General features: G+C 52.2%; 6 protein-coding genes across 6 annotated transcripts; 2 read left to right on the top strand and 4 right to left on the bottom strand.

The window, feature by feature from the left end:
- Positions 1-4,595: 4,595 nt before the first annotated feature.
- HET-S (Heterokaryon incompatibility protein S) lies at positions 4,596-5,465 on the top strand (the record flags this gene model as incomplete). The annotated part of the gene is made up of 1 exon (XM_062910528.1): positions 4,596-5,465. One exon carries the CDS (start codon positions 4,596-4,598, stop codon positions 5,463-5,465), a length of 870 nt encoding a protein of 289 aa, XP_062766449.1.
- A 6,621-nt stretch (positions 5,466-12,086) lies between these two features.
- On the bottom strand, positions 12,087-12,973 carry QC763_300610 (uncharacterized protein; the record flags this gene model as incomplete). Its single annotated transcript, XM_062910527.1, has 2 exons — positions 12,087-12,401; positions 12,468-12,973. 2 exons carry the CDS (start codon positions 12,971-12,973, stop codon positions 12,203-12,205), a joined length of 705 nt encoding a protein of 234 aa, XP_062766448.1. The 3' UTR covers positions 12,087-12,202.
- A 388-nt stretch (positions 12,974-13,361) lies between these two features.
- QC763_0047370 (uncharacterized protein) lies at positions 13,362-14,742 on the bottom strand (the record flags this gene model as incomplete). The annotated part of the gene is made up of 2 exons (XM_062905708.1): positions 13,362-14,422; positions 14,478-14,742. 2 exons carry the CDS (start codon positions 14,740-14,742, stop codon positions 13,362-13,364), a joined length of 1,326 nt encoding a protein of 441 aa, XP_062766447.1.
- A 1,407-nt stretch (positions 14,743-16,149) lies between these two features.
- On the bottom strand, positions 16,150-19,609 carry CEL3A (glycoside hydrolase 3; the record flags this gene model as incomplete). Its single annotated transcript, XM_062910526.1, has 2 exons — positions 16,615-19,609; positions 16,150-16,556 (listed from the first exon to the last, which is right to left on the bottom strand). The coding sequence occupies exons 1-2, from the start codon at positions 18,407-18,409 to the stop codon at positions 16,150-16,152; spliced, it is 2,202 nt and encodes a 733-aa protein (XP_062766446.1). The 5' UTR covers positions 18,410-19,609.
- Positions 19,610-20,363: 754 nt separating this feature from the next.
- Positions 20,364-21,074, top strand: QC763_300585 (uncharacterized protein; the record flags this gene model as incomplete). Its single annotated transcript, XM_062910525.1, has 1 exon — positions 20,364-21,074. One exon carries the CDS (start codon positions 20,364-20,366, stop codon positions 21,072-21,074), a length of 711 nt encoding a protein of 236 aa, XP_062766445.1.
- A 2,711-nt stretch (positions 21,075-23,785) lies between these two features.
- QC763_300580 (uncharacterized protein) lies at positions 23,786-25,414 on the bottom strand (the record flags this gene model as incomplete). Its single annotated transcript, XM_062910524.1, has 1 exon — positions 23,786-25,414. The coding sequence occupies one exon, from the start codon at positions 25,412-25,414 to the stop codon at positions 23,786-23,788; it is 1,629 nt and encodes a 542-aa protein (XP_062766444.1).
- Positions 25,415-26,618: the final 1,204 nt, after the last annotated feature.

Raw genomic sequence — 26,618 nt, 5'->3', positions numbered from 1 at the left:
GCTGGTAACCAAGACCCCATTGAACGTGATAGATATCTTCCAGCATAGTTCTCTCCGCCTAAGCTCCGGATTTAACCCATACATTCTTCAGCTACGCACCTGCCTCTTAAGATGTATGGTAACAACCGATCTAGCCCTCGCCTAGGCGCCTAGCCGAAGATGCTACTGACATGCAAACAGCCAAGCCTAATACCAACTGCGTAAGACAGCAAAAGTGCTCTTAAGCTTAGATTATATTTACGGTTCCAGTCAGGATGTGCTGACAGGAACAGGCAGAGCAGCTTGTCAAAAGATACTGGATTGAGTGCGGTTCTCCAAGCTGAAAAAGATCCCAGGAGAGCAGCCAGCTCAGCGAGATAAAAACACCATTTGCCGCATACCTCGCCACCATACGCAAGTAAAATTGGTGTTCTCTGAACGATATTATTAACCTCTAGCGTTGGTGGTGGCGGAGTATATAAAGCTAGTGTAAGGTAATTCTAATCTCTCTAAGTTTATTAACTATTAATTACAACACGAAGCTAATAAATAGCCGTGGAATCTAATACTGAGAGATATCAAGTACGTGTTGTCACAGCTAAAGTATTATAACCGCTCGATCGAGCACATGCTCCCGTTAGCAACGTCGATGGTGACGCTGCTTGACTCGCGTCGCTCGATGCGAGAGGCTGCCAGTGTTAGCTGGCTGACTTTTATCGCGCTGGTGTTTGTGCCGCTGTCTTGGGTCACCAGCCTGTTCAGCATGTCTGATATTTACTCTCCAGGACAGAAGAATTTCTGGATGTATTTTGCTGCTACACTGACAGTGCTGTTTCTGGTCTTGCTTCTTTCGGCTGTCCGGTGGGACCAAGTAGCGAGGAATCTGAAAAGGGTCGAGGCGGTTTCGAAGTGGCAATTAGGGAGATCGAAGACCGAAGCAACGTTGGCGTGGTCGTGTAAAACGTCAGTCGTTCCAAAAGTCTGCCAGGTAATGCTTTGGTCCAGAGGAGCCGAACTTGGAGGTCGCCGTCTTGGTTATTGATGCCCTTGATAAATGGGTTGCCGACCCGCAAAAGCTCTTGGTCCTCACCATGCACATCTCGTGGTGTCGGACGTTGGACGGCATCATGCTCCTGCCCAAGATACGAGAGAGGGATTTCGTCGGCAATACTGTGCCAGAGAATATGACAGCAGCGGAGAAAAGGTTGGAGCAGCTGAGCGAAGCAACTATTGCAGATGCAGTCACCTGGGACTGGTGAGATACAAAAAGAAAAAGATAGCAGTTGTGCGACACAAACCGCAAGCGGTTTGCCTAAAGAGCGTTGAGGAACGAAGATGGACGACACAGGAATATTAAAGATGTTAGGATATTTGTAGCAAAGTTCGTTCATCAGGTTCCTGCGAAGAGAATGCTTTTTAAGTGGCTTATATCAATGCCGGTTTCAGGGATGTCGAGGCCAGGGTCACCGCATTTTTCCGAGTAAGGATTGCCAGAAAAGGAGGTGATGTTTGAGATATGATATGATACGGACACATCCAAACGAATTCTACAAGCACATCCAAACGAACTCTCTTTAAACTTCTTTCTATCTACAGCATTGCCCCGTCTTAACCTACGTATTTTACTACCGTGAGTCATGGATACCCGTCCAGTTCGCTTCGAATTTCACTTGCGAGGGGGCGCCGAAGAGCTGAAGTTCATTCACAATATCCCCAGCAGTCTCGTCAATGGCCAGCCTCAAGCCGCCCAGACAGATGCCCAGTACATAAGTCGGTTTGCCACCGCCATACAGCCTATCCTTAAAGTGCAAGAAGCGGCATGTAGCGACGCTTCCGAACGGTTTTGCGAGAATTGCAGCCAACTCTCAGCGGGAGTTTTACAGACGCCAATGTCTTGGCTTGATAATACGAAGGATCCCTTTGTTACTATATGAGTTAACCCTATATACGGAAAGGGAGAATGAGAAATCCGGACGCGGAAGGACGTCCAGGAAATGATAGCCGAAGTTATAGCCGAAAACCAAGGTTGGGGAGCATCACGGTCCATTGTAAATGCGGGACATATATCTTGTAGAATATGCGGGAAGACGGAAGGAATTACAAAGTGCGGGAGGTGTAAAGGAGCAGCGTATTACGGAAGAGAGCATCAGAGAGCGGATTGAAGGTACACAGGACAAGCTGTGTGCCGAAAAATGGTGAAGGTAGCTAAGAAAGGCTAGTCCTTTGGCGGAGCAGCGCTCACGACTGGTAGGCAGACACTCCGATCGAGGCTAATCTCGGGGAAATAAGCTGCTTTCGACGTCGTATACAAGCATGGAAAAAAAGAAGTCATCCAACTCGGCATATTTCTTCGGGGGATGGCGGCTGCGGTGCGGTCGTATCCCATTATCAGAGCTTGATGGTGGAATAGAGTCGACCGAGGAATCTTCATGGTTAACAGTAGTTGATGGGGAAGGGGTGACAAATAGTGACTCCGCTGTATCTCTTGTTGGTGGCAAATTTGTTCCGGCTTGCGTCGGTTCAGGTGGCGTGTCATTCCTGTTGGAAGGCGTGGTAGTTCCATCGACAGGCCTCGAGGTGCGTGGTTTCTTCGATGGAGTCGATGCAGGCGCTCGACCTTCCCAACGTGATCGTTTCGAAGTCGGAGTGGCAGCCGGGGTCGGCGTTGCGATCGCAGAGCTAGGTCTAGGCAGGTATGTAAGGTCAAGAACCCGAAGGGCCAGACGATTCGTGTCGGTTGTGCGGCCGGCCAGCTTCGCGGTGACACTGAGAAAGGCCCCCGATGGGGGTGTCTTGACTTTCTGCCATCGTTTAGTGTTTTCCACAAAGCAGACTACCGAGAAATAAACCGGGGCGGTCTTCGAGGGGTCATATACTGATGTTTCGATAGTAAAGTGGCGGGAATCGGAGACGCCCGTGGAGTTACTTTCGCTAGAGGGCACCGAACCGATGATGGACACCATCGGGCACCATTGTTCTGGTAAGCGCTGGTGGTAGTCGTCAAAATCAGCCACGTCGCCAGGGTGTCTAAAGTGTCAGCTGGATTACGCAGAGAGCTGAGAAAAAACATACCTCATTAAACTCGGTGTTTGGATGCTGATCTCCAGAGTGCCATCCTCTGACGGAGCAGAACACGCAAAGGACGCGAGAACACATGACGAATTCCGACGAGTGTTTGTGGGTCTTTGTTCCGAGGGCGGCGCCAAAAACCTTTCGTCTCGTCGTTCCTCAAGGCACAGGCGTTGGGACTGGGTTACACGGCACACATACGACACGAAGGACGCCCTCGAAACGCACATATCGTGTGTGCATGTGACCAAAAACAAGAGACACCGCTTGCGGTTTGCCTGAAGAACCTTGAGGAACGAGGCTATATGACAGGATACCTTGAAGATGTTGGATTGTTTGTCGTGAATCTTCGTCAATTCGATCGCAGCTGCTTTTTACTGGCTGGCACTCCGCAGGTTTCAGGGATGCCGGGCCAGGGTCCCGGGTGGCACACGCGATGCAGATCAACAAGGGTTTGAAAGTGGGGGAATCAGGTGAGAACCTGGGAATACAACATAATGGAACAAACTCTATTTGAACTTCTTTTCAATTATCAAACTCACCCTAAGCTTTCTGTCCTGCTTCCAGAAGAATCGCGGTACACACACGGTAGGGACACCTGAACGGTGTCCGTCGTCTGAAATGCCGTGTATGAAAATGCCTACTCAAAAAAAAACCGTAACCTATTTAAACAGCCCTGTACATTGTAGTAAGAGTGCCCTGCTTAGATTTGACGAGACAACGGCGGAGGCATATAGACCGAATGTAGTTAGCGTGGAATAGGCCCTTCAAGCTTAGTGTCTCCGGGCGTACACGTGTAATTAATTCCATCCATCCATCCATCCCTGCTTTGTCAGTGAACCCGTCTGAGGTTGCGGCGCTAATGTCAAAGATGGGTTAGCCGGGCCTCAGGTTTGTTCCGAATGGCCGCCGCTTTATGACACCTCTCAGTTAGCTTCCAGAGCCAATTAGTCTTCACGACGAAGGAGAGCACTTCGGGGGTAAAGATGAGGCTTGGAAGATTCTACAATATTATGTTTCGACGAGATCAAAGATTTCTTAATCAGAGGCTAGGTAGGAAGCACTGTCTAACGCCTTTAACTTATCTATAATAAAATTAAAATAAATATATAACGTATAATAAACCTTTGATTAAAACTTTTAAAAGGAATATTAATTAAAAGTACTTTAAATAATCCTAGTTCGGTATAGCTAAATAATATATAATAAATAGCTTATCTTATTATAATAGTTTAAATACTAATAATTATAACTTATATTATATATTACGGAACTATCTATTTATACTAGCCAGTTTCTCTATATATATAGACCTTGGGACAGTAGACCGTTAACTTATAGACGGTCCTCGGTCCACTTCTGATTGGCCGATACTGGACCGTGGACCGTGTGCCCCGCCGCAGTCCCCGGTCCCCATCTTATTAGTCCGTTCCGTCTACTTGGACCGTGAGTCCCGCTCGATCGCTCGGTCCAGCCCCGCCTTCAGCAGCAAGCGGGCACGTTCAGCGGCACAGGAACATCAACCTTCTCTTTCCCCTTAAACTGCCATGTCAGAACCATTCGGGATCGTTGCTGGCACCTTGGGCGTTGCCGGCCTCTTCAATAACTGCGTTGACTGTTTTGAGTATGTCCAGCTGGGTCGCCCTTTTGGGCGCGACTACGAGAGATGCCAGCTCCGACTGGACATTGCGAAAGCCCGATTGAGCCGATGGGGCGAGGCGGTCAAGATCAACGACGACCCACGTTTCCACTCCAGCGCGCCAATCGATAAGTCGGTGCAATTAGCGCAATCGATCATCGAGGAAATCTTGCTTCTCTTCGAGTCCGCCCAGAAGACGTCGAAGCGATACGAGCTCGTTGCGGACCAGCAGGATCTGGTGGTGTTCGAGGATAAGGATATGAAGCCGATTGGACGAGCGCTGCATCGTCGGCTGAAAGATCACGTTTCTCGGAGACAGAAACAGACGAGCCTAGCGAAAAAGACGGCATGGGCATTGTACGACGGGAAAAGCCTCGAGAAAATAGTCGATCAGGTCGCTCGCTTTGTCGATGAGCTGGAGAGGGCCTTCCCTATTGAGGCCGTATGTCACAAACTGGCGGAGATCGAGATTGAAGAGGTGGAGGACGAGGCGAGCCTAACAATACTCAAGGATGCGGCGGAGGGAATCGACGCAGCTATTTCTGATGCGGCTGCGCAGAAGATCGACGCGATTGTGGGAAGGAATTCCGCCAAGGATATCAGAACAGAGGAACGTGCAAGGGTCCAGCTCGGCAATGTTGTCACTGCGGCAGCCTTACATGGTGAGATCCGTATCAGCGACCAGACAACCAACTCGGTAGAGACGGTTGTGGGGAAGGGCGAGTCTAGGGTCCTTATTGGAAATGAGTACGGAGGTAAGGGGTTCTGGGATAATTAACGGCAAATAGATATATTGTGGACCTGGGATTAGCAGAAGAAAGGCATCATGCTTCTTTCCAGGTTTTTTTGGGCTCCCCCTTCTTCGCGCGTCCTCTAGCAAGAGCGTGTACCCTCCAGCAAGGATAGCCCAGCGGTTTCCCAGGCGTGTAAGCTCCCGCATCTCCTCTCTATCTGTTCTTCCTGTGGCACTAAGATAAGATCAATGGCAACAGTGGCATCGCGTCGACTGGGCTTGACAACAACTCGCCCTTGCGCCCGATCGTGTTTTATCTTGTCTTTGAGAACGCCCAGCATTCGAGCTAGCTGAACGTAGGCAAGCCTCAAGACAACATTATTCTCCGGGGATTTAAACATATTGTCCAATGCCCTAATGGCGCCCGCCACACGGCTATCTGTCGATGTGCATTGTCTAGTAGAGTTGTCTTGTCTAGGAGCAGTACCATATCCTTGTGTATTGCCTCACACTTTTCTGCAAAGAGTTGCACCGCATCACCAGCAATAAGGGCCCGTGCGACCAGGTCAAGCTGGAACGAAGGCGCTTGCATATTTTGAAATGGGGTTGGGCGACATGCAGTAGTCTGGATTGTGTGGCTAGATAATGGATATGGAAAACGAAAGAAACCAAGTACGTTATGTTTAATATATAGCTATATTCCCCAGATTTGCCCTGGCCCGATGCCGGGATCCTGGATGCGGTTTCCCCGGACGCGGTTTCCCCAGATGCAGTCCCTCGTAGATTGGGCTCCCTGGACCGGTTTCCCTGTATGTGATTTCCCCAGATGCGGTGCCCATGGGAGCCAGGTCCAGGGAAACAGGTCCAGGGAAGCCGGATCCAGGGAAACCGGATCCAGGGAAACCGGATCCGAAGCCGGATCCATGGAGCCCGATCTAAGAGGACCACATCGCGCCTAGATCCTGGCTCCAGGCCACACTCGGAAGGTCTCCCTTGATGCGGTTTCTCTGGATACGGTTTCTCTGGATGCGATTTCCCTGGATCCGGCTTCCCTGGACCTAGTTCCCCTGGGCATTGTCTCCTGGATGCGGTTCCCCCTAGATGTGACAGCCTTGATGTGGATATGAGTTGTCTAGGTAAGGCTTCCGTGGGTGACCGTGGCTCCCCTGGATATGGATGAGAGTCTCTTGTGATATGGCTTCCAGTTCAGCGGCCAAAGATTACAGCCCCCTGTCGGCATTAGCTATTATGAGCCAACTGGTTTCGTCTGTCTCCATAGAAGCTGGGTTCCAAAGTTAGGCAGCAGATCAGGCGTCTATCTAGCACCTGTCTATATTAATTAACCAATAACAACCAATTCCGGTTGTTACCGTAAGCGCCGTGTCATGTTGGACCCACCATTGTCCATAGGGTAGCTATTCTCCACGCGAGTATGCAAGGGGCCACTAAACTAGTCTGTCGGAAAATAACAACCAAGCGGTAAGTTACAGTACAACTCTCCATTTCGCAAATTGTGCACCGGGAGTTATCTACGTAGTGGATCTATCTATCTACCTTAGCAGGTCCCAGTTTAAGCACCCACTTAAAGTCCCAGGCTATGCAGCCTTAATCCCTCTGTAGTTTGAAATCAGATTAACAGAATCAATTAACATTTAGAAGCGCTCTCGATAAGCGCGCTTCGATAAGCGCCTACTGTTCACAGGATTCAACTAAATACTTTGGCGCTTATGCAAAAATAACTACCAATTACTGTCTCATACATTGTTCTTGGAAGGCGCATGCTAAAATAAAGGTTAAGTGCAACGTGGCCAAGGGCACACCTCTACTTGGGCTGTATATTGACATTATACACAATCCAGATTGATCTTAGTGGATCGAATTAGGTTCTTAGAACCAGTCAGGGCCTTATTTTCCCTTGTTGGCTATAAGTTATAGTGCTGGGAGCAGCAACGTAGGGAAAAAATGGCAACCCACGTACAATTCAATCCAAGGAGCTAGAAACAGCGGCCCAGGGAGCCAGAATCCTGGACGCTGAACCTAGAATCCAATACCTTGATCCAGTATCTCGGACACCGAGCCATAATTACGGATGCCAGAGGATGTATGGAATAGATGTTATATGGGCGTGCCCCTCCCCAAGCTCTCTTGGGTTTTCTCTGTCTGATGATCAGACTCGACAAAAACATCCCAAGATACTATGGAGAAACCCCTTGAGAAGGCTGACAGCAATCGAGCCCCACCAGAATTCCAATCTAAGTCGGTAAATGTGCTAAGCCACTCACTATCCAAGCTAATAAAAAAGAGGGACAGAAGTGGTATAAATTTCCAGAAGAGATGGCGAACTCTAATTAAAACCGGATGTGAGCTGCACCAGGACTATGGCGCCAGGATTTATTTCTCGATCTCGATACCCAGGACACGAAAAGACTTCGTCTTTCGGTCCGGCAAAGAGGTTTCGCCAATCCTACCAAGTGATCTTGTAAGTAGCGTCAAGCTTTCCCCTCAAAATGGTTATGACTGTTAACGATAAAAGAATATGCTGTATCTGCCACCGATTGTGACTACAGGGAGTGATGGTATAACCCTAGGGAATAGAGGTGGTCGACTTTTAAAGGAAGGGCCTGCTTCTAAAAAACTAGATGAACTAGATCAGAACTAGGTAGTTAATACCTGGTGCAGTGAAAGAAGCTAACAGTAGACAAAGTACTTTTCACTTCTGGGAGGTTATATAAGATGCAAAAACGGAAGAAAGCGATTTAGTTGCTATTTGACGAATATAACTTAGAAAAGCCAGAAGAGCAGGGAATCCGAGAGGTAGATAAGCTTAGGAACGGAATTTAATTTAATTTGTTGGCATCCTTGGTTGCCAATAAAAGTTCAAGGCCCGGGTTTTGAGATTTGCAGATAATTTATGTGGTGTGAGCATCCCAAAGGACGCATTGTCCTTGTCAAGTCAGGCTGTGAACCAATCACAATGTCTGCTGTACAATGGCGCTGAGGTGAATGCAAAAGGCGGATTATACGGCAATGCACTGCAGGCGGCTTCACTTTAAGGACACGACAAGATTGTTCAGATGCTGCTTGCAAACGGTGCTCACATGGAGACGAAGACGGTTACACCTGGCTTAGGCCTGTTGCCCCGGGAAACTTATCCTTTGCCACCAGTGCTTCCGGTACTAGAGTGGCATCTCACGCGAGTCACCCACAAGAGGACAACGAGTCGGGTGAAGCCGGCGCCATCGATGACCATGGCGAGGGGCCGGCCAAGGTTAAGCGGAAGGTGCAGCGAAAAAGGAAGACATCCACCACGGCTGAGCAGCCGGCAACAAAGAGGTTTGCACGATCCATCGTGAATAAGTAACTTTCTATCCACTTCTGTGGCGCCTACTTCGCCTCAGAATCAGGACGCCTTCCTATGCATGATGGTCGCAGGCGATATTGAGGCATCAACTTCGAGGGTATTGAACATCTTAACCAGCTCACTGCAGACCGGGTCAAGTCGGACGATATCCCGACGGCATGGAAGCAAAAGACTGATCAATGCATGTCACGAGATCCGAACGGCAGACCGGAATTGGCTGAATTCGTTGAATTTTGGACAAATGAATGGAATGCACTGAAGGCTCCAAACAGAAGGACTAAAAGATAGCAAGCTGCAGATAGCAGAATCCACCACCGTCATATTCTCGTGTTGAAACCGCCACCCACGACCGGCAAACAGATATGATCTGGCAATATCAAGTCCATGCTAATTTGATCACATCCACTCCTCGATGGATATCTCTATTTGTTCGTGGTAAGGTGCCTGTCACCGTGCGATCCATTACTGAGCTTGTGGGCAATCTTGTGCTTCTTGAAGACAACAGGCTGTCCCGAGGGGCTTAGAGCGAAGGGAACTAACCGTTAGCACCCGAAGCATGTGGATACTACGGGCATGTTGATCAACACCACTTAAGGTTTAGGATGTCAACATCAACTCAATGCACGTGCTATATGATGTTGTGGCATCCTTAGTCCTCAATAAGCATCATCTATCCAACTGACCCTACCATCAGAATGCTGGTGGAAGTAATGGCCGCTCCTGTCATCCAACTCCCAATAGCCCCTTTTCTTGTGCTTGTGTCTGGAGGATTGGCGAGAGGACGCTGATGACGAGGCTTTCCATTTCTGGCCACCGCCACTGGGAACGTAGTCATCCACAGGAGGGAGCGAGTTCGGCGAATAAATGGGGTTTGACGCCCTGCGCGGTCGAGAAGATGCCGTGGGCGTGGGCTGGCAGGGTACCTCGACCACCTCATAGCCAGCTTGGTCTTCGTCTCCGTTCGTCGCCTCGAAATGCCCTCAGCACCAGGCAAAGGGGTTCCTTCGGCAATGCGATGGAGGCCACCGCGACACTGCTTCCAATGTTCCTTTAGTTGGTCCCTCAGGGTGTACGACTGCTCTTTCGCATGGTCTTGTGAATTCTTGAACCATTTTCAACCCTCTTTGAACCCCTCGTAAGAGTCTATGAGGTTTGCCGACTTGATAGGATACTGGTGGTATTCGAGCGTGCCGCCCTCCGATGGAGCAGCATAGTGTGCGTACATGTTGAGGTTGGTGCCGTCCGTGGTGAAAGTCGAGACCTCGGCATGGCCATCGGGGTCAGGTTTCCCGAGATAGGAAAGAGCCTGGTTCCTCGCATAGACAAGGGCCGCTCTGTTATAGGAGCTCTCTGTGGCTCGGCGGAAGCTCCGCATCTGATGAGTTAACATGCTATCCCACTCTCCAGGAGGGACATTGCCGGCAGGCTTACCTGCACCCGTGTTCGCAACGGCGGCAAGCAGCTTTTGTTGCGCGATATTGGAGGGTTTCATGCGAGAGCGGCCGGTCGACGCCTTAGAAACTCTGCAGTTCATGACGAGGAGCGTGCCAACGCGTCCAGGATATAGACTTCTATCGGCGATGAAAAAGGTCGTTCGTTTCATCACAAGCAGTCGCAAAGAGTTATCTGGGTCGAGGTGATTTTTGACTCGAAAATCCATTAGGGGCGACTAATGATTGGCCGTTGGACATCTCGTTTTCGCGACATGCGTGCGGCGTTGGCAGAAACATCAGTTGAGGTTAACCTACCTGAGGCATCAAAAAGTTGGGGCGGCTGAAATGATTGGCCCGACATCAATGACAGAGATGACCTCGGTGAACTCGTTCACAACCACTCCACCGAACTCTGTCGATGATTCGAGACAACGACCCACGCAACGATGGAACGAGCCTAGCCAGTAACCACTTGTGGTGGAATTCACGCGGGCAAGGAGCCGCACGCCGAGTTGCTGTGCATACCCAACCATGGGGAAAATGCTTGATGCCACTTTCAAACCAACTCTTGACGAAGTGCCAGATGTCCTATGGCCCTGTTTGCTTCCATGTACAAGGGCAGCAGTGACCAGTACCCTTTCTTGGCTGTTGAATGGGATAACTGGTAGCCCTTGTTGGGCACGGAACTATGTGACTAGTAACCCCTGACGTACACGGAACGGCGTGACTGGTAACTTTCGCCTGAAGACCAAGTGTATTACCAGTAAGCGGCTTTATATGTAGTATGGCCTGACCGGTAATCCGTGGCATATGTAGAATAGCTTGACTGGTAACTTTGTGCTCTCACCTATTTGTGGACTGACCAACTTGCGAGCCCGGAGCCTGGCGTGAGGCCACACCAGAATCCGGCCGGCCCCGGCCCAAGGCTAGAAGACTAAACAAGCCCAGGATTCTGGCTTAAGACTAATGTCACACCGGTCTGGACAAGAAAATTATACCCTAATAAGTCAATTTCAAACCCCCATTTGGCCACATCCAAGCGCCCGGATCTTGGCTTCAAGTGCCACAGATCTCTTGAACGTGTTAGTGCAAAGCTTGACGAACTCCGGCGAGCATTTTTGCAGAGTCATCGAGCTAAGAGATTTTAAATCTCCTTCACTAATATTTTTGGAGTCTTTTATGTGTGATTGGGGTTAGAACCAATCAGACGTTGTCAGGTTTGTATATAATTGACTCTGCAGCATTGGTTTTGGCTCAATTGTTCACCTCAGAGAAGGTCAGCGGGCCGGTTCAAAATCTGTTGGTCTCTCGGAATCGCGGGAGCGTGTGATTTTGCATCGCCAGTCACGGCAGCATTTATTTCAGTTAGCTGGCGCTGATCCCTTGGCAATATTTCTTGTGATTTCCTGATGGGAACCGGCAGGCACGGGGACATACTTTACGCTGTCGATTTCGGTTTGGCCAAGGAGTTCTGTGATGCCGAGCGCTGCAAAGATCTGGAAGGTCGCCCGTTCGGTGGCTCGCTGCTTCTAGACTGCCGACTCCCTCACCGCGGCCGCAGGAGGAGCGTGAGCCGGTGGGGTGGCAGGTGACGGGCGGTGAATGGAGGGTTGTGTCTATTGCGCTGGCCTTGCATGCTTTGTGACGACTTTTGTGAGAAAATTGGGGAGGGGTGTTTGGGTTTGGTGGTTGGTTGTGGAGATTTGGGTTGAAATTGAAATCTCAAGGTAACTCTTAGGTAGTATGTGCAGCATGGTTGTGCCTGGAGGGTTGGGAAAGTTGCATATCGCATTCACACCCAAGGTAGCTACGAGTTGGATCATTCCCTCTGGAGATTCATGGCGCAGACTTCATAACCGTTGTTTCATCATAGACCGCCAACATGGAGCTGATGATTGTGGCAACATGATACTTCCGATAACTGTGCAGGAAACGCATGCTAGGTTTTCAATAGGGACAAGATATCAACACCCCCATTCCCAATCCCCTCAGTCAGAATCAGAGCTATCCGACGAGTCCGAATCAGACCCACTCCCCTTCCTACTCTTCTTCTCCTTCTTGTGCTTCTTCTCCTTCTTCTCCTTCTTCCCCTCCTTATCCTTCTCCTTCTTCCCCTCCTTGTGCTTGTCCTTCTCCTTCTTCCCCTCCTTGTGCTTGTCCTTCTTCTCCTTCTTCGGCTTGTCAAGTCTATTCAGTCGAGTCAGCAACTCCTCCCCAGGTCGCTAAAAAAACAAAACCAAAACAAGAACTTACTTATCCCCAATCACCCCCTCCAGCTTATTCCCCGCAAACGCCCCTCCAAGAACCCCGGCCGCGGCCGTAGCCAGTGATCCGCCTCCGCTGCCTCCCCCTCCGGCCGAGTGCCCAAGCAAAGCACCGGCTGCCGCGCCGAGCAGAGCACTTCCAAGCCCGGCGCGATCTTTACCTCCTTGCTGCTGCTGCTCTTGGTGGGCTACCGGGTCTTGGTTTTGGTGGTAGGGCGGGGGCTGCTGGTGTTGACCATGCTGTCCCTGGTGTTGGCCATACTGCTGCTGTCCATACTGCCCTTGCGGGTGTGGCTGCCCAGGCGGGGGGTAATACTGCTGCTGCTGCTGCTGCGGAGGAGGAGGAGGGGGATGATACCCCTGACCCTGCTGCTGACCGTCGTACGTCTGCTGGCCAGAGTTGCTATACCCGTAGCCCTGTTGCTGCTGCTGTTGCTGCTGACCGCCGCCACCACCACCGCCCTGATACGAATTGTAGTAGTCCTGAGCTGACATTTTGTTTGGTAAAGAAATCAAAGTTTCGATGCTGAGAAGGGGGAAGCTGCACGGTGATGTCTGGGGTGGTCTTGGCTACAAGTAAGTGTTGGAAAACGCGGGGGCACCCGACGGGTCTGGGGGTAACACATGCATGCCCACTTTGCTGACGAGGAGGGTTTGGTCACGTTGGCGATGACATAATAATGGGCACAGTGTTCCTTTGTCATGGGAACCGATCCTGCGCACTGTCTCAGCCCCTGAATCAGCTGTCACCCCGTTTGCACGTCCCAATATGTCAGATCTCTCGAGTTTGATCAAGAGGCATGTTCATTCATCTGAGAAGCTATGTACAGCAAAATTTCCCCGTTACTCTCAACCCTCCTCTGTTCATTTCCATCCCAGTCGTTCAAGCGCCGGTGTACTTGAGCACGAAGATACCCCTCTCGATCGAGTTGAGAAGGATGTGGCCGCTCTTGAAGTAAGGGTACACAGACCAGGTACCGGTGAACTCGGCACGGCCACCAACAGAGTCATCCTCGGGGTAGCAGTCAAAGAAGCCAACCTCCTTGAAGCTCTTGCCAGTAGGATCGGTGGTAACGCTGCGGACATCAACGATGCGGAGACCAGAGCCGTAGTTGGCCTGGTAGCTGAGGCCGTTGTGGACGTACTGGTTGTGGTCGATGGCGGTGGCGGGGCTCTGGTAGGTGCCGGTGAACTTGGGGGCAGTCAGGCTGGAGATGTCGACAATGTAGGTGGTGGTCTTTTGGTTGGCGGCAGGACCTTTGCGGTTCTGCTCATCCAGCTCGTCATCGAGGAGGAGGTAGCGCATGCCGGCGTCGGCGAGCCAGCCCTGGTGCGTGTACGAGGAACCGGTGTACCCCGTGCTGGAGAGCGTGACTGGGCTGCGCTTGTTGGTCACGTCAACAATGTCGAGGGTGTCCTCGTTGAAGTTGAAGCAGATCTCCTTGTTGGTGTAGCGGGTGTCGGGACCCTTGTAGACCACGCACTGGGCGTCGTGGACGTAGCCGCCAGCCGACATACAGCCGGCCGAGGTGGGAGCGGCGGGGTTGGTCACGTTGACCATGAAGAGACCACCGCGGCAGCCGGCGGCAGTGCCGGTGCCGACAGCGTAGATCATGTTCTTCTCCTCGTGGGCGACGATGTTGTGGCTGTTGCCGAAGCCAGTGAAGCGGGCCTTGAGGTCGGAGGTGATGCTGAAGGTGCGGGGGGTGGTGATGGTGAGGAGCTTGGTCAAGTCAAAGACCTGAAGACCGTGGTTGCTGGACTCGGCACCAATGTAGACATGGTTGCCGATGACCTTCATGTCACGCCACGAAGACGATGTGGTCTGGGTGGGGAGACGGCCAAGGTAGACGAGAGAGCCGTCAGCCTTGATCTCGACGAAAGCGGTGCCGTCAGTCTGGCCAACAGCGCCGAACTCACGGCCTGAGGCGGCGTGGGTCCATCCTGAAAGTTGTTAGCACAGTCTTTCACGAAAGACGGTCTTGGGAGGAATGCATACCCCAGACGTCGTTACCGCGGCGGGTGCTGGAGCCCATGTCCTGGTGGCGCAAGAACGAGACCAGGTCAACGTTCTTGCACTGGTACTCGCCAGCCTTGCCGTTGACGCAAGAGGTGGCGGCCTGGGCAGCGTAGCGGTTGATGTCGAAGACACCGGCCTCGCTCTGGGCGGACCAGAGGTCGAGCTTCTTCTGGCGCAGCACCGACATGGGCTCGGCGGCGACCAAGGCCGACATGGCCATGAAGAGCGTGGCGGAGGTCTTCATCGTGACTGAGGTATCCGGGGATGTGGGTACCGGCGGTGTTGTTGACGTCGGGACTGAAGATCAATGGGAACTCCCACCAAAAGACCGGGGATCAACGCCCTTTCTATACTCGTCAGCCATTCAACCTTCACCATGGTGCGAGGGTCAGCCCTCATGCGCGATATCACAGCGATAGTATCCCCCCAACCGCCGTGAAAGCAAGCAGATGTCCAAGCATCATCAAAGACCCTGGCCAATCCACTCGCGACGTTCACGGATCACACCAAGGTAGGTAGGAGGCTCATCGGATCGCCAAGGCAGGGTACCGACGCGATGCCACCTCCCATCCAACTACCTTCCCCAATCGCACCCGCCATCCGATTCCCCCTATCCCCCACAAGCACTTCCACATCTGGGAGCTCTCAAGATATGTGGGCGGCATTTGAGTCTTGGCATCTCGGTGGCGATCCTCTCGGTAGTGAGACCTCCTCCCGTAATAGGAAGGTCAACCAACAACACGGCAAAGCACCTCTGCTAGCCTCAGCTTGAATTAAGGTTGCATTGCTGTAGCCAACCGGACCTTATTGTTTCTACCTATTGTTGTGAACGGTCGCTAAATCCCGCGATGTCATCCGGTGATGCTGGTTAGATATTTCCGCCACGGCTATCATGGATCTCTGGCTCTGGCAGTCGAATGGTATGATAACTGGATGACAAAGGTTTCGTGAAGCTGTCCGTTGAACAATAATCTTGGTTGCTGGTGAGGTTATTAGCTGCCAGGGCGGTTCAACAAATATATCTCGACTATCGACGATATCAGTATGCACGACTTCCACCCTCACCTGCAAGCCACCATCCAGCCCGCCATGTGACTCTGTAGCACAAGCGCTAGAACAGGCACAGAACCGGGTAAGAACAACTGTGCCGAGAAGCCGAGAGATATCTCAGTTTCCATTCCTGCTGGACACTTTCGAATCGAGACCACCTACCCTTTTTGTCACAATCCCCCATCATGCACCCACTTATGATACATGCATATGTCGTGATAACAATGTGTCAATCTAATTCAAGAGTCAACTTCACAACGTTGACCAACATCCTAGCGCCGGGCCCTTGTGCGATTGCATCATCGACACCCCCGCTGCCCTTCCTCTAGTGACGATGGACAGGAACAAGAGTAGAAGGTAGGGGAGCGGCGCGAAAGTCTAAACAAGACAAGAAACCTTCCCAAGCTCTACGGGGAAGCTTGAATTGACAGGGGCCCCCACACGCCTTTTCCATGGCATCACATGCTGATGATAGTTGAATGTAATCTTCTTTTGGTATCGACCATCACATGGCCGTAAGTACATTACCAAACATATGCAACTCTGCCAACACTTTTGAAAGTCATGGCACCTTTTTGGGCCTTTCTGTTCTCCACCCTCCCTACGCCGTGATGGTGCCCGTCAAGCGGATATCTCTCGAGCTGGCGCCGACGCTGACGACAAAGTTGCCGCTGGGCACGACCCAGTTCTGGAGGCGGGTATCCCAATAGCTGAGATCTCTGCGTCTGAGGTTGAATGTGGCAGTGCCGCTGGCACCCGGGGCCAGCTTCAGCTTGGAAAATCCACGCAGCTGCTTCGGGGGAGAGGCAGGAGCCGAGGACGGCAGGCCGATGTAAAGCTGGGCAACCTCAGCGCCCTCGACAGCACCCGAGTTGGTGATGGTTGCAGTGACTGTCGCAACGTCCTCCCACAGGTCGGCAGGTCCGCCGGGAATGGTCTGGCCAGTAGCGGGCCCCGGCTTGACATTGGACGTAATCTTGATGTCGGAGAAGGTGAAATTGGTGTAAGCTGTTTTATCAGGTTAGCAAAGCTTGAAATCAAACCCAACTCCGCCGCTGGAACTTACAAAGACCAAAGCCAAACTCATACCGCGGCTCGATCCTGGCATTGTCAAAGTGACGGTAGTCAACAAAAAGGCCCTCCCTGAAGTTATCATCCCCACGAACAACGGCTGTGCCATAGTCCGACTCCCTCTTGCCAATGGTGTAGGGAAGCTTTCCAGATGGCGAAACCAAGCCGTAGAGAACATCAACAAGAGCGTTGCCATTCTCTTGGCCCGGAAGACCAGCCCACACAATCGCGCGGACTCCATTGGTGTTGAGGATAGTCTCCAGGGTGATCTGGCCAACACTGTGCACAACAACGATGACGTTCTTGTTGGCAGCCGCGGCAGCCTGAACAAGTTGGTTGCCATTGTGCCACGGGTCAAGGTGGCTGCGGTCGCCAGCGTGGCCCTCGACAGTGATGTACCCTTCACCAGAATCAGCAGTGATGACAACAACAACAGCATCAGCGTCAGACACAACGTTTGACACACCGTTAGTGCTGTCAGTGTTGTGGAGGCTGATTTGTGTGCCATCGGCCTGAGCACGAGTCCGGAGAGCATCGTACGGGGACACAAGATAGGGGTAGTTGACGCTGCCTGAACCCCAGCCCATGCCAAGGGTGCCAACATTGCAGCCCTTGTCAACACAGGCGTTGATTCCCTGGGGATTGTTGACGGAGTGGGAGCCCACGACAGCAATCTTTCTCGGCTTGGAAAGCGGCAGAATTCCATCGTTCTTCAGCAAGACGATGCCGTCTCTGGCAACAGCACGTACGTTTTCCTTGTGGTTGCCCTGAACGTTGGCCCTGATGTTGATGGCGGGATAGCCCTGGTTCTGACCGAGCAAGTACCAGCCAGCCAAGATTCTTTTGCACATGTCGTCTAGTCTGGATCTCTGAACCTGGCCGGCGTTGACAGCGTTGTTCAGTTGAGGGCCCCAGTAGACATTGCGGCCGTTGAAATCGGTACCAGGCATAGTCATGTCCAGACCGCTGTTAGCAGACAGAGCAGTGCTGTGCTGAGCATTCCAGTCGCTGAGAACGTAGCCCTGGAAACCGAGCTCCTTCTTCAAGATCTGATTCAGAGCCTTGTCATTCTCGCAAGCCCACGTGCCATTGAGCTTGTTGTAACTGCACATGACGCTGGCGACGTTGGCGTGCACGGCGTCGGCAAAGGGCCAGAGGTAGAGCTCGTGCTGAGTGCGGTCATCCACATTGCTGCTCATGGTCTCGCGGTTGAGCTCTTGTTCGTTTGCAATGTAGTGCTTGGCGTTGGCCTGGACGCCTGCTGACTGAATACCCTCGATGGTCTCCTTCATGGCAATACCGGCAAGGTAGGGGTCGGCGCCAAATCCCTCCCAGTTGCGACCGCCGTGGGGAATCTTGCCCAGGGCACCGGCGACGGGCCCCAAAAGGATGTGAATGCCGCAGCCCTTGGCTTCGGCGCCCAGGTAAGCACCGCGCTGCCGGATCAGATCAACGTCCCATGTCGAAGCAGCTTGGACGCCAGGTGTGAAGGCGGTGGTACCAGTGCCGAAGCGAATGCCCAATGGTCCATCCTGAAGACAGATTTGAGGATAGTTGATGGAGCTGATGGCAGCTGTGTTTCCCACGCAAGGCCCTCTGTCCCAGCCAATGCCCGTGACCATGTTGATCTTGTCTTGCTGTGACATTCTGGCCAGAGTGGCGGCAGCCTGGGAGTGGGCGGCGGCCCATGCTTGAGCGCCAGACGGTGCTTGTCGAGAGACCTTTTCGCCTGTTGTCTCTGCGTTGGCCAGCATGGCTGCCGCCAGCAGGAAGAAGGTTTGAAGAGCCATGGCGAGATGTTGATTGCTGAAAGACCGGCAGAGCACTCGGGACGTCTCAGCTTCTTGAACTCGAGGGAGAAAATGTGATTCGTCCGATGTCACACCTCTAGTCGGAGAATGGTCAAAGAGGAACAAAAGTTGTTCTCCGGATTCCCTCACAGCACCTGCCGTACGACAGACCACCACAGCACCTCACCCGGCCGGTTCCTCGTCCTTATACGACATTCTGGCGTAGAGACACGGCTCCGAGAAGTGATGCCCAGATCCGCCCAGTCGGAACGAGGCGACATTTAATCGTCGTCAGATGGCCGCGGCCCCACAGATGCAATATATCACCAGATCTCGTCGGCGGTCCAAAGCAGGAACGAGGTCCGCGGCGGGAGGGGACGTCACCATGCGAGCAAATGGGAGGTGGGAAAACCTTTTCGCGAGAGTGTGGGATAAATGACTCAACCTGGGGTGCAGACGGTCGATATATTGGACGATCGGCACTCGAGGGCGGGCAGAGGAGACGTGGTTCCGAAGCGGCTGTGGCTGCTGCGACGATGTCATAGCCGGGCCGCTTTGCCAGGCATGGTTAATTAAGCCAATGCGACAATTCCCGCCATGGCATCCCCGCAAAGCAAGACTCGAGTCGATGGGGTTTTCGTTGCAGTAATCGCCCCGCGAGGGGAGAGGGCGTGGCTGGTCATGGTACTGCATGAGGGAGTTCGTCATGTTGTTCGCCTGTGGTTCTCGTACCCAGGGATGTAAAGTCGAATTCTATGCTCCGTGACGCAACTCGAGATGCAATGCGCGGTGTTGTTTATAAGCGTGTTGTGTGATTGGACCTGGGCTGCATCGGTCATTGTTTTGGGCAAGCGGAAGCTGCGCTGTGTGACCCAAGCGAGCCTTAGCAGAACCCGAGTAAAATACCATGCATCTCTGTTAGCATGTTCGGATCATGTGTCCAACGACAGGCGCCGGGAGCTTGAGTGGTCGATATTGAGCAGTGAAAAGTGAAATAAACTAGAGCTTTCTAGCATCAGTTCAAAGTCTATGTCAGGTCAGGTGTCAGACATAACTTACCATGAGATCCGGGCAGGAAGGGTGATAACATGACCGTTGCCTGTTGACAGTTGACATGCTCTGCTTCGCAAAAGGTGTAGATTGTAGAGAAAATCTAGACTTACAAAGATTTGACCCTCGTTGAAGCCGTCACTTCAAAACTGGTGAGAGGCCTTACAGGGTGGTCGATGGGCTTCAAAGAGATCATAGGAGACATCAATGGATCCTCCACAAAAGAGCGAGATTCAAACGAGACCCCTGAGGGGATTCAGGTCTGATAAATATACCTCTTCAATAAACGCCTTTCTTGCTGTTCTCAACTGTTGAAATGACCTTGTCAGCCATTCAGAGGGGTTGTTTTTTTTTCATTTTTATCAAGGTACGGTCACCGTGTGCACCTTCGCTCTCTCTTTCAGATTGCAAAGACTGGCTTCGAAGAATTTTCTGGTTGTTTACCCCATCGACTCCGTGATACTCTTTTTCCTGCCTCAATCCCGTCGTCAAACTTCTTTCGACAGACCCCTTTGCCAGTTGAACCCTCTACAATGCTGCCTGTCTTTCTCCTTCTCAGCATCACTTCGACTTATCCGCCTTTCAATCTACCCGGCTTCTGCAAAAATGGTCAGCTCTGGCGGCCAAAATCTGCTTGACGATATCTTGCGCGATCCAACATCTCCAGCGACCAAACTCTGCTTGACGCGATCAAGCGACTCGACATCACCGGCGACCCAGTCGACAACTTCTTTGAAAACCTCCCCACATATGACCACTACGTGAGGGTCGGATATAAAGAGTTCTGGTCGAAAGTGCAGTACGTCGGCTCGCGATACGCCGTGCAAATACTAAACAAACCATATTCCGACAGAGAGACGCAGGTTCCGACAGAGAGGCGCAGTTATTCCTTTTAGGAAGCTTGATGGGGCATTGGGAGGCGCTCAGAAGTGAGGCGCTTGGAAACGGCGAGGTGAATGAGTCGAAGCCGCTCTGGATTCTCCAGCAGGTAGCGCTCCTGGCGCTCAAATGTACCCCTTCTCCCGACGATATGAGCAACAAAGCCAAGGCCCTTCGCTTCTACCTTTGGATCACATGCTGTCGGAAGGAAGATTCTTTGCCCAACCAGCCCCCCGTAACAGGCCCAGAAACCGATCACAGCCTTCTGCCAGAGGGACTCTTGGGAAACAGTTGCGCAGCATGCGGCAAGCAGGGCGCTACCATGCGGTGCTCTCCATGTCTCATCAAGAACGGTGACAACTGCAGCCACGAGACCATCAGAACCCTCTATTGCGACCGGACATGCCAAGCTCAACCCTGGCCTAAGCACAGACAAATCAGCCGCGTCGTCAAGCTCTACGAGGAAGTTTGGGAGCACTTTATGGACCTGACACAGGTTCATTTCAGACCCAAAAATATCAACATACCCGTCTGCCGCATGACACCAGACCGCGTCGAGTTCAGCGGCATGCCTGGTCACAATGTCCTACCTCTCACCCTGTCTTCGGCCAGACAGCTTGTGCTCGACCCCACCCGTGCTCAGTTCGGTTGGAAAGAAGCTTTGTCGCCCTGGGAATCCCACCCTCAAGCACCGCGTCTCGACGACGAATGCAGAGCCTCCGGTGGCGTATTGTAATTTCGGCCGGGACCTTCCAGGCCGAATCTTTCAGGACAACTGGCCACCTGATGTTAAACCTTCTTTTGAAAGTTCCCGCGTCTTGGCCGAGGTTGTTGCCGAAGGGGTTGGGCGGGAGTTCTTTCTGCGATATGGTCGCGTCGAGACAGCCTTGAAACTGGGCGACAAAGAGTTTCTTCCGCTTTCAAAGGCCTTGGCTACGTTGATGAAAAAAGGCCTCAAATTTGTTGCGAAGGGAGATGGATGGTGCGACCTCCGAGTCTATGCCCCGTGGCTTCACGCAAGCCGGGTGCGCCACCTTCAGACGCCGAGTTATGCACCGCTGCCTGCATGATCTGTGTTCAGAAGTCCAAATATGATCTGGAAAAACTCTCAAAGGGTCAGGGCACCAAAGGCTCCAGGTTGGAGACGCTAATCAAACCCTGGGAAGAGCGATTTCAGCCAGAGGTTAGGTTGCGGCTTTGATACACGACGGCTGCCTTGGCAGATCCATTGAGATGGAACAGCCCCGATGATTTAGCTAACTAGCAGCTTTTTCTGGGATAATATTTGTGGGAGGGCAATATGTGTCATGGTCGGTTGATGAAATATATCAACCAAGAAAAGCTTAGCTCAATGTACTGCAATGATAAGGCTGTTCAACTACCTAAACATGTATCAGCAGGGCCCATCTGGTGTGCACACCAACATGTCTTCCAATACCTTCAACTATAGCGGCCCACACATACCATCGGTCCATCTCAACGAGGGACTCTTTATTCAACTGAGCTTTCTGACATCGGACCGAAGCCCCCATTTTCCGCCACGCTCATCCTACAAGTTGTTGCAATGGAGAACGCCCATAACATTATGAACATGTTGATCTAGCCACTGTCAGCCATGAATTTGAGGAGAATATCAATAAGGCTAGTTGACTGAAGCAGGAGAACATTCGAAGCAATCCGACCGCCCTTGTCATCGGGGCAAGGAAGCCACGTTTCGGCGGTGACGGCGGCGGTGATTTTGAACCCGTGGTTAGAAATATCACAGGAGAGATGATATTCCCCGCTGCAATCAGAAAAATAAGGGTGTCTCTGTTAGCACAAGAAATTTGAGAAAGGAAGGGGGGGTGCATGGGAAAATATGAACTCCTTCTGGAATTTGAGTAATCCCCATGAATTGATGTAGCATTTTCCGGGGTTCAGCGTTGAACCGCGGTTTCATTCGCCATTTCGCATTTGGCAGCTGCCGCATTCGAGAATGTTCTTTTCGTTAACTTGAGGGGACAGTCACGGCATGATTCGAGTAAGGTGTCTGTTGCTGCTGTTCCTAGGGAGAGGAGGGAGATGGTGAGGATGAGGGGACGCATGGTGGAGATGGAGGTATGGCTTTGAGGCAAGAAGATGGAGTAGTTAGCTGAGTAAAAGATGATTTGAGAGATTACATCCAAAGTTCTTTGCCGCGAGCCAAATGCTGCCGACTTCCAATTATGTTGACGACTAACGCATCCCCGACAATTCTAGACTCAAGAGAATGTCACCACGGTTGGAAGCAACGAGTCCTCTGAAGCTCAAACCTCTCGCGTTCATATCCACTAAAATTATGCCAATTGTTCTTACGTCAGCTTGGTCGGCTATGCCTAGATCGATGGTGAAGGAACGAATGTGCTGCGCCATCTTCCAGCAAGGGGGCCCATGAACACAACTTGGTTCTCTCTCCACCAACGCTGACAAAAGACATCCCACCCTAGTTCAACCAACGCCTGGACTTCGACCTTGGATACCCCCCCCTGGCAGTAAAGAAACCCATTATCCACCTTCACATTAGCAACTAGGTAAACCACACTCAGTCAGCAACGACCTGAACAACGACAACCAAATCAACTCACACAAATCAGCCAACGGCGTATGCAACTGCCCATTAATCCTAGGACAAGGAAGCCACATCGAAGCATCGCCACGGGGAAGGTCAAAAGCAGCATTCGCACTGCCTACATGGCAGGATAGGGGGTATGCACCGCTACACAAATCATGTCCAACATTAACCTCAGAAGAGTCTGTCTGTGAGAGCACGCACTTGTGCTGAAAGATCAAATTCCTGTTCGCGTTGATGTAGCAGCGTTCCAAGTTCAAGCTGGGCCATGCGCGCCATTGGCCGTTGTCCATTTCGCACCGGCTGCATTCGAGCACGTCATTGGCGGTGGGCATGAGACGACACCCTTCGCATCGGGATATGGTGGCTGTTGAGGCTGCTGTTACCAGGGAGAGGATCGTGAGGAGGTGCATTTTGGCAAGGTCAAGGTTGAGTAGGTGTAGGAGGTAGATGATGAGCTGAGCACGAGGGGAGAAAGGGGGCGGATGTGTTGGCTGGAGAGCCTATTTATGAGGTCTTTGACCATTCTTTGACGAGGTTACCAAGTTTTGAATATTGAAACTTTTGCCTTGGAGATACATGCTTTTCTGACAAGACTCGATTCGGCTGCATGGCAATGAGCAATGGGATGGTGCGTTGCCAAAACCGGTCATGGTAAGTATCCTGGTACCTGCCCCTTGACCAGTGCACCTGAAGCTGTGTACAAAAGCTCTTCCTGCACTGGGCTAAAGCGCCAAAGACTGAGGTATGCTGGCTGTTAGGGGAATTTGTGTATGCATAGTCACGCTTGGCAGGAAGGGGGCGAGCACAACCGCTCTCGTGTTGATCCTATCTCAGGGCAAGATCCTAGGTAAGTAACCCTAAACCTCATACCGATCACTACCATGCTTCACAGGCGTGTACACAAACCCCTCAAAACTGGCCACCCTCCCTGTCCCGTTCAAATCCGAGGCAGCCACCCCCACAAAAGCCCCCGTGAAACTCCCATGAGCCTGATGCCCACCACACTCATCACTTACAATACTTGCGTCAAACACCGGGCCGATCTTCTTGAGCTCCTGCTCCCCCTCAAGAGCGTACCAAAACTGCAGCTCCTTCCCCCTCACCGTAACCTTGAGTCTGACTTTGCCCTCGTTGGGAATAACCACACTGTCAGGATTCGACAGCGGCAAGACCAGATTCCCCACCGGCCAGCTCGCCTCGGAAGCCATGATCAGCAACTCCCTCTGCCCGTCACTGTGCGCGCTGACGATGAGGTAGAAAAAGTTGTACCGGCAGTAGTAGGCCGTCAGCCCGGCGAATTCTCTCTCGTCGGTGGGGGAAAAGTCAATGACTGTCTCGGCGTCGTAGGAAAAGTGCTCTTGCCTCCTCGCAACGAGGGCTTGCTCGAACCAGGAACCGATGCTCTCCCTGCCAATCAGGTTGAGCTTGTTGTTGTCCAGGTTGAAGATTCTCTCCGACTCGGGGGTGCGAAGCCACTGGAAGTCTTTGTGCAGTCCTTCGCCAGCATCGAACGAATACTTTTTCGTCTCCCAGTACCGATCCTCATCCCGGGCGGCAGGGAGCTCGACATGGAGGGAGGGGACAGGCCCACCCTTGACAAAGAGCCAATCGTCTTTCCAGAAGCATTCCTGGATGGCGGTCTCGCGGCCGAGAACGCACCTTCTCCTCTGGGTGGTCGGGCGGCCGGTAAGGTGAACGAGATAGGTCTTCCCATCGGGTGTGTCGACAATATCACCGTGTCCGGCACGCTGCAGCGCGGCATGGGGATGGTCCTTGGAGGAGAGAATGTGCTTGTCTGGGTGGGTTTCATAGGGCCCCCAAATGTCCCTGGAACGGGCAAAGGTGACTGCGTGGTCGTAGCCGGTGCCTCCTTCGGCGGTCAGGAGGTAATACCATCCATTCCGCTTGTAGAGATGAGGGCCCTCGACCAGAGCGAGCTCGGTACCCTGATAGATGTTTTTGCGTGGGCCCACGAGCTTGCCAGAAACAGGATCCCACTCCTGCAACGCAATCCCGGCAAAAAGAAGAGGGCGACGGCGGTGATCCCACAGCATGTTCACAAACCACTTCTTGCCGGTGTCCGGGTCGTGAAAGAGTGAAGGATCAAACCCAGAAGAGTTGGTGTAGACCGGATCCGACCATGGGCCCTCGATAGCCGGGGCGGAAACAATGTAATTGTGAGTATCCTTGAAGGACCCATCCTTGCGCTTGACATCTGTGTACACCAGCCAGAACTTTTCACCATCGTGGGTGAGACAGGGAGCCCAGATACCGCAGCTGTCCGGGTCGCCTCGCATGTCGAGCTGGGACTTGCGGGTTAGGGGGCGGGTGACGAGCTCCCAGTTGGCGAGGTCCTTGGAGTGGTGGATTTGAACGCCTGGGTACCACTCAAAGGTGGAAGTGGCAATGTAGTAGTCATCGCCCACCCGGAGGATGGAGGGGTCGGGGTTGAACCCGGGGAGGATGGGGTTTCGTACTTGGGGCATGGTGAATCACAATGAAGTAATTGGTTGGTTGGTTTGCTTTGGGCAGCTTGACGACGTCTCGCCGGAATGCCCGATGGATGCCTCTTATGGTCGAGGTTGAACATGAGGGGAGACTCCAGGTGCTCTCAGTCCGCTGCTACAGCCGTGTTGGATGCCCCACTCCGCATTTAGCCGGGAGCGGCTCGCAAGGCCCGGGGAGGGGAAGTGCCGGAAAAGTGGACCCCGGAGCCGGATGTGTCTCTGCACCGTGAATGGCACGGTGTTGAGGAGCGAGGAGTGATGACCATGACATTAACAAGAGCCTTTCCTACATAAGGTATCCAATGGGGGAAACATCATTCTGGCATCTTTTTTGGAAGCACATGAGATATCCCACGACAAGGTTCTCAGTTATAAGCGGCCCAATCACGAGCACGCATTCGCTCGCACAGCAAGTACAGTACCACAAGGGTAGGAATGTATTAACTCTTCAAGACTGTTCTTCATGAAATCCACCGTATTCCCCGAGTACTTTTCTTTTGAGGCGCATCTTCTCTGGCCAATAGCAGTTCATGTGAATGTCGAAAGGCAGTCATCAGGGTTCTCCGGGCAGGCTCGGGCTTCGACCTGGGCAGGAGCAGGTGCTGGGGCGGCAAGCACCGCCGTGGCGGAGAGGATGAGAATGGTGATAAGCTAAATTCAAATTTGCGTCAGGAACAATCTGCAAAGGCATTGAACACCATCCGGTGAGCCTTACCTTCATTTTGTAGAGTTAGACCAAAAGTCTCGAGTTTGAAGTGACGAAGTTGGTAATGTTTTGTTTGTGAGCGGGGATGAATGATTGAATGAAGGTGAATACACGGGCGACTCGGACTCTCTTATAAGAATTGGGGATTTCGGGAGTGTGAAATGTTTGCAGGTCTGGTACGTTTGAGGTTTCATTGACCGACGACGCCTTGGTAACCACACTTCAAGCGTTGGATCACTAGGTACCTAGATACACAGCATGCAAGGCAGGCCAAAAGAGAACATATTTCAAGCCCGCGGGCCAATCTGGTTTCGAGCAGCCAGACCGGCCATGGCCATTGGCCGTCGTCTTATCTACCGTCCTACCTATGTCTTGATCGCGGCCGGGCTGGTGTCTGCGCCGCGCAACAACACTTGCGTTTCATTCTCTATGACCGAAACATGAGACCGACATACTTATCTCATGTTCTTCTATCAA

This window comes from Podospora pseudopauciseta, chromosome 3 (genome assembly GCF_035222475.1).
Source record: "Podospora pseudopauciseta strain CBS 411.78 chromosome 3, whole genome shotgun sequence".
Classification (NCBI taxonomy): domain Eukaryota; kingdom Fungi; phylum Ascomycota; class Sordariomycetes; order Sordariales; family Podosporaceae; genus Podospora; species Podospora pseudopauciseta.
Note: the sequence above shows the minus strand (reverse complement) of the source record. Positions and strands in the feature narration are given on the sequence as shown.